This window comes from Panthera leo, chromosome D4 (genome assembly GCF_018350215.1).
Source record: "Panthera leo isolate Ple1 chromosome D4, P.leo_Ple1_pat1.1, whole genome shotgun sequence".
Lineage (NCBI taxonomy): Eukaryota > Metazoa > Chordata > Mammalia > Carnivora > Felidae > Panthera > Panthera leo.
Genome location: NC_056691.1, coordinates 66,951,406 through 66,962,868, shown reverse-complemented (window position 1 = coordinate 66,962,868; position 11,463 = coordinate 66,951,406). Strand labels below are relative to the sequence as shown.

The window sequence follows — 11,463 nt, the reverse complement described above, 5'->3', positions numbered from 1 at the left end:
CAAAGGAATAGATAAACACAGTAAAGAGGGACTCTCTCCCCTCTTCTCTCATCTCCACCTTTTGGTCTCTGCCTAGAGGGAAGCTGGAATTTCTACTGAAATCCATCTGCTCCATACACCTGGTCCCTCTCCAGCCCTTACTCCCTCAGCAAAGAGTGACTGATGTGATAAATCAGAATTGGATATTAATTTGGCCACATTTTACTAAAGGATGAAACCACGGAGCTAAGTCAGCCCATATTCTTGCCAGCATCTTGTCTCCTCTTAAGAAGACCTACTAGGTCTTGACTTTCTCACTAACTCCCTATGACTGGCTGTGTGAAACAGGCCCACAGGCCTCTTTCATGCTACATGTTAGGAAAGAAGTTTAAACAATCTGCTTTGCAAATCTAGTCAAGTCTCTAGGCAGCATGAGTAGATTCAGAGTGGGAGGTTTCAAGCCTAAGCCATGTTCTCCAGTACAGCTTTTTCCTAAGAAACTTGAATTGAAGGTTACAGGATGCATGACTAGATTAATAAAGCTTGCAACAATATCCCATTTGGACAGTAATCATTCAATATATACTGAAATCAGTCAAAATGCCAGAGAAGTTCTGAACTACTAACTCAAGAAAAATATAAAACAAAAAACATAAAAATAATATAATACTTCATTGGTGCTAAATAACTTATTTTAATAAATTGCCTTTAATACAAGTGTAAAACAATATTCCTATCATTTCAACTACAGTTAAACCCAGACTTCAAAGCTAAGTCAATAATTAGTAACACGTTAATTCTGAAAAGTTTTAAACTACAAGAGTATCAAATATAATACAAAACTCAAATATTTTAATGCTTTCTGACACAGTATTAAAAATAAACTTCTTAGCATCCCAAGGCTATCAAAGGTCCTCCTCCCCCAAAATATTTATTTATTTAATAAGTAAAAGCATAGTACCCTGTTCGTGCTTATATTTATCAAAAAAAATTTTTAATGTCTAACTTCAGTGTGATTTGAATACTTCTATGCCATCCCCAAATGCCTTATATACATACTAACTCTTTGCAGGTAGGAGGTTCATGGTCTTGGTAGAAAAAATCACGTTAGTTACAGTGTTCTAAAATTCTAACTAGACTTTTAAACTATAAAATAAAACAAGAAAGTTTAACATTATTTAGTTAGTACCTTTTCTCCTCTCTTTTTTTTTGGGTGGGGGGGCAAAAAGGACTGATTTAACATCATTCTTCATTCAAATGGACTATCATACAAGGTTTTAGTTTATGGTTCTTCTTTGTTAGCTGGTTAATATCAAATGCCCAAGGACAATTCTCATTAGAGCTGAACATTTCCACATAAGGGTAATTAGATTTAATTTAAAATAAAGTTAATAATATATGTATGTACATGTAGATTAAAATGCAACATAAACATATGCAAAGTAGTAAGAGACATTCACCTAGAAAACTGAAAAGTATCCACTAGAAAGGAGACATAGGGAAAAATTTTAAACTGAAATAATACTTTTTGCTGAATCATTAAGCTACTACCATCAACATAGATCAACTAAGACAGAAAGAAGTTAAGAATATGCAAAATGCTGACAAGAATGATTTATTCTACAATTAAAATGAATGTTTTAAAGAGAAAAAATAACTTTCTAAAATGAAACTTACAAAACAAAACTTGGGTTTAGTAATTTATTAAAAATTTCACCCCTAATTTTCTTTTGAAAAAAAGGAACATTATAAAGAAGGGCATGAAATAGACTTCAGATTGAGACTCATACCAATACTCTGTTCTCACTGAAAAATAGTACTATTTTAAAAAATTAAATAACATTTCAAATATTTTCCATTTAATGTACATTAAAAAATACAGTATTTATACCTGAAATATAAACTAGTCATTTATTTTCATTCATAATATAAAGTGATTTAGGGAAGGTTTACTTTTCCCAGTGCTCAAAATTAAATAAGAATTGTTTTCCATATCTAGGAATTATACTGATCACGTAAAGTAAAAGTTTAATTTTGCAGAACTAAAGCTCAGATAGATTCAAATAAAAAATGTGTATGAAAATAACTAAATAAAACAAAGGCTTTAATTTTTATTAATTTGCAATCATAGCAAGTTTACTTTTTCTAACATTAGGGAAAAAAATTAAGCCCCCTTTATCAATATAAAACTTTTAAAATAATCACAATAGAATCTTTTATATATAACTTAGAAAAACAATTTCACATGATACACTCGTAACACTCAGAAATTACAATCCAGAAAGAGACAATCTCCCTGAAATAGAAAGAAGTTCTTTCTTTTTGTCACCTCCATTCCTTATATAAACTTTATTTCACATCATTTACATACAAATATTTATCACCATCTGTCAGGTAGGTAAGAAAAAAAAATTCTGCCTTTAGAGCTCATACAGTAAATTTCCTAAGTCTTCTTGGTATGTTTCTTTTTAACAGTATCTGAAGCAACAGCTATAGGTTTTGAGGTCGATGAACCAGTACCATTAAAAGATGATTTTGTTTCACTTTTCTTTTCACATGGTGTGAACTGCTGCTGCCAACCAAACAGCATCCGGCTCAATGCGTCCTCCAAGAGAGCAAAAGGCGCAGTAGCAGTCTCTGTAATCATCATGGTTATCTGGAAAAAGAAAGTTCAATTTTGAATTTAAACACAAATGTCTTCTGTTTCTCAAAACTGAGAGGAGAAAGTAAATTTTAAAAGAGAGAAAGATCAAAAACACATTCTTATTTACTGTTTAAAAAAATTTTTTATTGAGGTATAATGGACATATTAGTTTCAGGTGTAAAACATGTTTCAATATTTGTATATATTGCAAAACGATCACCACAACAGGTCACCATACATGGTTACAAAGCTTTTGTGTGATGAAAACTTTTTAAGATTTATTCTCTTAACAGCTTTTGAATATGCAATACACTATGATTAACTACAGTCACCATGCTTCACACTGCATCCCCATGACTTATTTTGTAACTAGAAGGTTGTAGTTTTTGAGTTCCTTCATCCTTCACTCCCCCCATCCCCAGCTCCTGGCAACCACCAATCTATTCCTTATATTTGAGTTTTGTTTTGTTTGTTCATTTGTTTTTTTTAGATTTCACATGTAAGTGAAATCATGTAGTATTTGTTTCTAACTTCTTTCACTTAGCATAATGCCCTCAGGATGCAACCATGTTGTTGCAAATGGCAAGATTTCATTCTTTTTACGGCTGAGCAATATTCCAGTATGTATGTGTGTGTGTTTTACATCTTCTTTATTCATCCACCAACTGACACATTGTTTCTGTTATCCAGGCTATTGTAAATAATGTTGCAGTGAACATGGGGATGAATATATCTTTTTGAATTATTTCAATTTCTTCAGATAAGTATCCAGAGTGGAATTACCAGCTCATAAGGTAGTTCTATTTTTAATTTTTTGAGGAACCTCCAAACTGTTTTGCACAGTGGCTGCACCAACTTCCATTCCCACCCACAGTGCACAAGGGTTCCCCGTCCTCCAGATCCTCATAAACACTTGTTATCTCTTGTCTTTTGGATAAGAGCCATTCTGACATTCTGATATCTCCTTGTGGTTTTGATTTGCATTGCCTGAGGATGAGTGATGCTGAGCATCTTTTCATGTACCTGCTGGCCATCTGTAGGTCTTCTCTGGAAAAATGTCTGTCTATTCAGAACTGTCCATTTTTAAATTGGATTGTTTGGCTTTTTGCTATTGAGTTGTATGAGTTCTTTTTGTATTTTGGATATTAACCACTTATCTGATACATGATTTGCAAATATTTTCTCCTATTCAGTAGGTTGCCTTTTCATTTTGCTGACAGTTTTCTTTGCTGTACACTTTTTCAACTTAATGTAGTTCCACTTATTTATTTTTGCCTTTTTTGTCTTTGCTTTTGGTGTCAGATCCAAAAAAAAATCACCAAGACTGATGTCAAGGAGCTTACCAGTATGTTTTCATCTTCCTGGAGTTTTATGGTTTCAGGTCTTTAATCCATTTTGAGTTAATTTTTATGTATGGTATAAGACAGTATTTCAGTTTCATTCTTTTCCATGTGGCTCTCCAGTTTTCCCAACACCATTTATTGAAGAGACCATCCTTCCCCCATCGTATATTCTTGGTTCCTTTGTAGTAAATAAATTGACCGCATGTGCATGGGTTTATTTCTGAGCTAAAATGTATTGTTTAATCTTTAGGAGAAGAAAACCTAAGCTAGGTTCTAGAAAATCTCTGTTCTCTGTAAGTTTATACTTAAGCAAAGGAAAAGAACATAACTCGTTAACAATAACACAAGGTACCATATTTTGGGGTGGAAATGAGCAGTACAACCATAAAAATATATCTCGTATTCAAAGGAAATAGGAAGAAAAAATATCATCTACAGTCAACACCAAACAATCAATAACAGCTGTCATTACTATGCCCTTAACATGTGCCAGAACTTTAATAAGTGTTCTATATTATCTCATCTTCTTTATTTTTTTTAATGTTTATTTTTGAGAGAGAGAGAAAGACAGCATATGCACAAGCAGGGGAGGGGCAGAGAGAAGATGACGGAGGATCTGAAGTGGGCTCTGAGCTGACACCAGCAAACCCAAAGTGGGGCTTGAACTCACAAACCACGAGATCATGACCTGAGCCCAAGTCATGCTTAACCAACTGAGCCACCCAGGTATCCCCACCTTATCCTCTTTAAGTGTAATCCAACAATTACTCCATTATTACTCTCAGCACAGAGATGTGAACCATGGCTGACAGGTTCAGTAACTTGCTTGAAGTCACAGAACTAATAAGCAGTAAAGCAGTTTGGAACACCCAGATTTTGAGTTCAATCACTAAATACACTGTATTCTATCATTATCTAAAGTCACAGATTTTTCAGTAATGCAGAATACTACCCTTAGGAAAGACTGTAGAAAGTCTCTAATCATCCAATGCTTTCTATATGTATATGTATATGCATATACATATATTTATACACAAAGCACTAAGACATTAGGAGGTAGAATATAAAGTGCTACCAATTCTTTATTTGGCAAAATGCAGTGTTCAGAGATGTTCAGATTTGTTCAAAAAATTAGATTGGTACAAAAGGATCTGGGGACAGAGTTTTAAGGACTAGAATGATCCCAAAAAGCCCAAGAATTTCCAAGAGACAATTCTTCCAGCAAATCTAAGATAATGAATCAAATTAGAAATTTATGGAATCAAATCTCTACAAGAGGCCCCTACTTATTAATCCACTTATTTGAAGAAAATGGAATCAAGAAAAAAATTCTTATTAACTGCAATACGGTCTAGGTAGTGAGGAGACAGAATAGGTTCCATCAAGGAGAATGGATAAGTGAAACCCATACTGTGCAATTGTTAAAAGTAATAAATAGAAAAGTAATATGGGAAATTCTTAAAAAAACTGTTAGGTGAAAGCTAGAACAAGAGTTATAGTGTGCTATCATTTAGATAAATTAAAAATGCATGCACACACAACACTGTGAATGTACAAAATGTCACAGAATTGTATACTAAGAAATAGCTAATTTTGTTATGTGACTTTGACCTCAATAAAAATAAACAAAAAAAATAACAAACTTTTTAAATAATGCATGCACACAGGCTTCAAGCTAGCCATGACTAAATAAATGCCTTATATCAGACTCAGTCTCTCACCAAAATCAGTGTTAAAAACAGAAATACACAAAACAACCATACAAAGGCACTGGAGAACAACAAATCAGGCAGAACCTAATGGGGCTATCCCTAAGAGAAAGTTAACTGAACAAGGTGAGCTACACATTCAATCTGGCTTTTTTCTTTTAATGATATGTGTCAATTCACAGCATAGGAGAATAGCAAACAGAAGTCCCAAATGGGCTAAGAAGACAGAGCCTGCAGTCTGAGAAGGCCAAAGCACCTAGGACTTGAGAGAAAGAAAGCTCAAAAAGGAGAGAACCAGAAAAACATTAAGCCCAAAGATCCACACATAACTTACTCTGGAGAAGTTTACCCTAAACAGTGCAAACACAGGAAGAGATTTCAAAAACCTAGTGGAGAGCAACAGTTGGAAGGCCAAAAGCTGAGCAGACACTTCAGCAGCCAGCTGAAGGGTAGAGTACAAAGCCAGCCAAAGTGGAACTGCCTAGGGATACACCTCAGGCTTAAATTAAGACTCCAAAAGGGTCACATTCTAGAAGGGCAAACCCCAAAGAGAACAGCATTAACAAAACCTAAAACTAACTATCAACAGGATTATAATAATCTGCTTGTGCATTAAACCTGGTTGCCAGAAAAATGTCAGAATATAGTCCCTGCCCTTAAAGTCCTTACAGATTAGTCAAAGACAAGCTAGTCAGAGACAGAGTAAATCAGTAATTACAGAACAGTAAAGAGTAAATGCAGTGATGGAGGTGTGGCCACAAATTTTTAGGTAAGAGATATAGATTTGGAAGTCATTACCATACAAGTAAAAGGTAAAGGCATGAATATGAATGTGATCACCTGGAGAGAAAACATACAGAAAGGAGAGTCTAAATATAATGTTAATCTACAAGTTTATGCCATTATTGGACAAGATATAAGAAGAACTTCCTTATATTAAATTATTCTTTAGCATAAATAGTTATAATGCAAAATTATCTTGGTCATAACTTGACTTCGTGGACTGCCAATAAAAGATAAAAGAATTCAGATAAAAACAATGGTCCACTGTCAGGAAAACAGCAATGTCTTTTTACAAAATCTTAAAGAAAAAACTGTCAGGATCTAAAGTATTTCCTGAGAACATGAACTATATAGTATTTTTCAAAGTCGAGTGCTTTAATAGAATCTCTACTCCCAGTAGACTCATCACTCAGCTGAGAAGTATTGCTGGCATCAGAAATTACTGCTGAGATAGACTTACGAGGTTCAAGGACAAACTTCGGTGAATTCAGCCTCTTATCAGGACTTGATTCAGCAAGGTGACACAAATATAATGGTGACAAATGGAACGAATCTTTATTCTTTTATAAATAAAATACAAAACTGTCTCCTTATTTAGTAAACTATTAACAGAAAAAGTGTATTACATAATTTAAATAGCACTTGACTTCCTGGTCTCTTGCTTAAAAAGGGAAATAAAGAAAAGAAAGTAGAAACCTTAACAACAATCTGATATTTACAACATATCCTAAGATATAAACTAATTCAAGTAAAGAAACTGTTTAAAGCTCCACCATATTCTTTATGTAATATCTCATGTCCTATCATTTCAAAGATGCCCAAATGTGACATACAATCTGAGGTCTTTAAGGGCACAAACAGCACTTAATGTTCTTTAGATCCTCCACAGTGTCTAGAACGGAGAGTACAACCAATAAACGTAACTTCTACCTCACATGAGCAACTGAAAAACTATTATACAATGTATCTACATAGGCAAAAAAACCTATCATACGATATATCTACACTGGCAAAATAATATCTACATTATTAATCTCTCTCCACCTAGAATATACTTCTTTCTGTCTCTACCTGCCTAGATCAAACAACCCTTTGTAGTGCAACTCATGTGTCAACTCCAAAACCTTTTGGACACCTTCCAGTGAAAGTCTCCTTGCCCCTGAATGAACTCCCAATGGCAAGTGGCATATTCAACCATGTTTTCTGTTAATCTATACTTTCTTCGTCGGTGATACCACTCATTCATTCGTCAGCATTAACCTGAGGCTACCAAATAAATTAAAATCTTAGGATTTCCAATTCTTTAAGTAAGCTTCACACCCAGTGCAGAGCCCAATGTGGGACTTGAACCCATGACCCTGAAGATCAAGACCTGAGCTGAGATCAAGAGTAAGACACTTAATTGGCTGAGCCGCTGAGGTGCCCCAAGATTTTCATTTTATAAATGTCATTTTCAATAAACTGGGTAAATTAATTATTTCTGGTAGTACAATCTTAGATAATTAAGTATGAGGGAATTAAATACAGAGAGACCTCTGTATCTTGATCATTTATCAGTCAACAAATATAAATTTAAAATCTACCACATACACTAGACACACTGATAGGGATACAGCAATAAATAAAACAAACTTAGTGCCTATCTTCATAAAGTTTAAAAGCATAGTGTACATGTCTCATATTTTTCTTCATAACATCTTAAGGACAAAGTCTGGGTCTTATTTAAAGTTATATGCTCATGTGTATCCCTCAAAGGGCCTAATAATATTGTCCCACATTCATGTTTTCAATAATATACCATCTGAATATACCTCTCAAGAGCATTCAGCACAACTCCCCAGTCCATCCTTCCTAAATCTGTATCTCAGTTTTCCCCTTGCTTCATTCACAACTTCTTTACAGTTTCCCATTCTGAATCTTCCTTCTCTAAATATTAAAGAATCTCCTGGTTCTGTCTTCACTCCTCTCTCTGTTTCTCTGTATAATATAACTGCTTCCCTAAGTTGATTTACAAATTTAATACAATCTCAATCAAAAAAAATACTAACAAGTTTTTTTTTACGGAATTAGACAAATTGCTATTAAAGTTCATATCCATACACAAAAATAGCTGGGAAAATTTTGAGGAGAAAAACAAACATGCAGGAATATTCAGAAAACACTAAAAATGAAAAATTCCAAGAATGCCTGATTCTCCATAGCCTTGTAAACAGAACATACATGAGAAATGGCATCTGAGGATTATTTTAATTAACACTTCTCAAATTATGAATGCTTCGATTTTTTCATATGTTTGAAAGACATCTTCATATCTTTTCCATGTGAATTGCCTGTTGACAGCTTCCTTTTAATTTTTCCATCAGGTTTTTGACCCTGTAACTTTTAATTTTTAAGAGGTTGTTATGTATTACAAATACAAACCATCAATAATATATGTTGCAAGTACTTTTATCACAGTTTGACAACTGTACTTTTATTTTGTCCATGGTGCTTCCATCCACGCAACTTTTTGAAAAATGTGAGAGTCTAACTTTTCAACCTTTTCTTTACAGAAAAAGAAAAAAGTAAGCCCAAAGTAAGTACAAAGAAGGACACAATATAGACCTGAAATCAGTGAAATACAAAACAGAAAACAATGACACAAAAAGCTGCATCTTTTTAAAATTTTTTTTTTAATGTTTATTATTTTTGAGAGAGAGAGAGCATGAGCAGGGGCGGGGCAGAGAGAGAGAGACAGAATCTGAAGAAGGCTCTGAGCTGTCAGCACAGAGCCAGTGTGGGGTTCGAATTCACGAACTGTGAGATCAGGACTTGAGCCCCACTTGGACGCTCAACCGACTGAGCCAGGCGCCCCAAAGGCTGGGTCTTTCAAACAAATCAATGGAACTTATAAACATCTAGTAGGGCTGACTTAGAAAGAGAGGAGGGGGTGGAGTTAAGATGGCAGAAAAGTAGGGAGACCCTAAGCCTGTCTCATCCCTTGAACTCCGCTAGATATTTAATCATTCTAAACACCAAAGAAATCAACTGGAGGTCTGAATGAAAAAAACTGCAAGACTACATGTAGAAAGGGGAACACTGTTTGGAAGGTATGACCTTCCAAACAGTGTTCCCCTTTCTACACTGTTTGGAAGGTAGGAACACTGTTTGGAAGGTAGGAAGTACAGAGAGTTTACAGGGTGAGATACTGCTCTGGGTCCAGCCGGGGAGGGAAATAGCCTAAGGAGGCTATCATGAAGTATTATAAGCAGCAGAGAACATATGGTGGGAGCAGTGCCTGGCTTAAGGGTGCTCAAGTGGTGAAGCAGGTAGAATCCCAGGAGTGACAGCATGGTCTGAGGATCGCTTGTGTCACAAGAAAGAGTGGTTGCACCAAAAAGTTGTGCTGTTTCCAGGCATAAGAGAAGGGGCTTAGTCAGGCTGAGGACTGCAAGCTGGGGTGCCTGCTTTCTGCTGTTTTGACATGAACTCTGAACAGCAGCACAGTCATGCCACTGCTTTTTTCACCAGGCAGACAAAAGCCTGGTGAGACCCTTCCCCAGAGGAGCAGCACAGGTCCGGCCCAGGGAATCCCTAAAATTTGGAATTTTGAAACTCAGTCATTTACCTGAAATTTAAAAAAATCTTGGACACAAGAGGGGTGATTAATTGCTCTTCTGTGAAGCTTCCCTGAAGCGTGTCAACATTTAGTTCCAGATTCAAGAGTGGGAGGGGAAGCTGGCCACATTCATTCCGTCCTTCATAGCTGAAAGCCTTCAGGGAGCAAAACAGTGCCACCCAGAGGAGGCCAGAGACACTTACATCAAGACCTGCACCCCTGAACCCTTGAGGCTCTTTTCCACTAAAAGGAGTGAGCCTGAGAATCAGTGCAGCAGGCTCCTCCCCCCAGAAGACCAGCACAAATAACTTTTTTGCACCAAGTCTACTACCATAGTATTGCAAAGTGTCAACTCTAGGGGAAATTAGATCCAACTTCTGTTTTACTTTCTTTTTTTTTTTTTCATTTGTTTTCTAATTTTTTTAATTCCTTTTTTTTGTTTGTTTTACTTTTTACTATTTTTATATATACCTATTTTTATATTATTTTATTTTTGGAACTACGTCCTTTTAACAAGCAGACCAAAACACACTCAGGATCTAGCTTTTTTGTTTGTTTCTTTGTGTGTTATTTCTTTTGTTTTCTGGACAAATTACAAGATGGAGAAACTCACCCAAAAGAAAAAACAGGCAAGAGATCACAGCCAGTGATTTAATCAACACAGATATAAGATGTCTAAACTAGAATTTAAAACCATGAATACAAGAATGCTAGCTGGGTTTGAAAAAAGTATAGGAGACAACAGAGAATCCCTTTCTGCAGGGATAAAGGAACCAAAATCTAGTCAGGCCAAAATTAAAAATGCTATAACCAAGATGCAATCTCAAACGGATCCAATGACAGCGAGAACGGACAAAGCAGAGCAGCAAATCAGTGACACAGAAGATAAAGTTATGGAAAATAATGAAGCTGAAAAGAAGATACAAAGGCCAAAGATCACAATACAAGACTTAAAGAACTCAGCAACTTATTAAAGAGGAATAACATTCATATCATAGGCATCCCAGAAGATGAAGAGAAAGAAAAAGGGGCAGAAGGTTGTGAGCAAATTATAGCTGAAAACTGCCCTAACCTGGGGAAGGACACAGGTATCAAAATCTAAGCAGCACAGAGAACTCCCATTAAATTCAAAAAAAGCTGACCATCACCAAAGCATATCATAGTCAAATTCACTAAATACTCAGACAAAGAAAGAATCCTGAAAGCAGCAAGGGAGAAAAAAAGTCCTTAACCTACGAGGGAAGGCAGATCAGGTTCACAGCAGATCTGTCCACAGAAACTTGGCAGGCCAGAAAGGAGTAGCAGGATATTTTCAACAGGCTGAATATGAAAAACATGCAGCCAAGAATTCTTTATCCAGCAAGGCTGTCATTCAGGATAGGAGGAGACATAAAGAGTTTCCAGATA

The 11,463-nt window shown here is 35.5% G+C and overlaps 1 protein-coding gene across 1 annotated transcript in view; it reads right to left on the bottom strand.

Annotated features, from left to right (window-relative positions):
* Positions 1 to 662: 662 nt before the first annotated feature.
* TMEM38B (transmembrane protein 38B) overlaps positions 663 to 11,463 on the bottom strand; it is a 53,370-nt gene continuing 42,569 nt past the window's right edge. Inside the window, exon 6 of the mRNA XM_042913341.1 lies at positions 663 to 2,635. Coding sequence (XP_042769275.1) covers positions 2,423 to 2,635 — 213 coding nt within the window. The 3' untranslated portion in view covers positions 663 to 2,422. The remainder of the gene's footprint in view (positions 2,636 to 11,463) is intronic.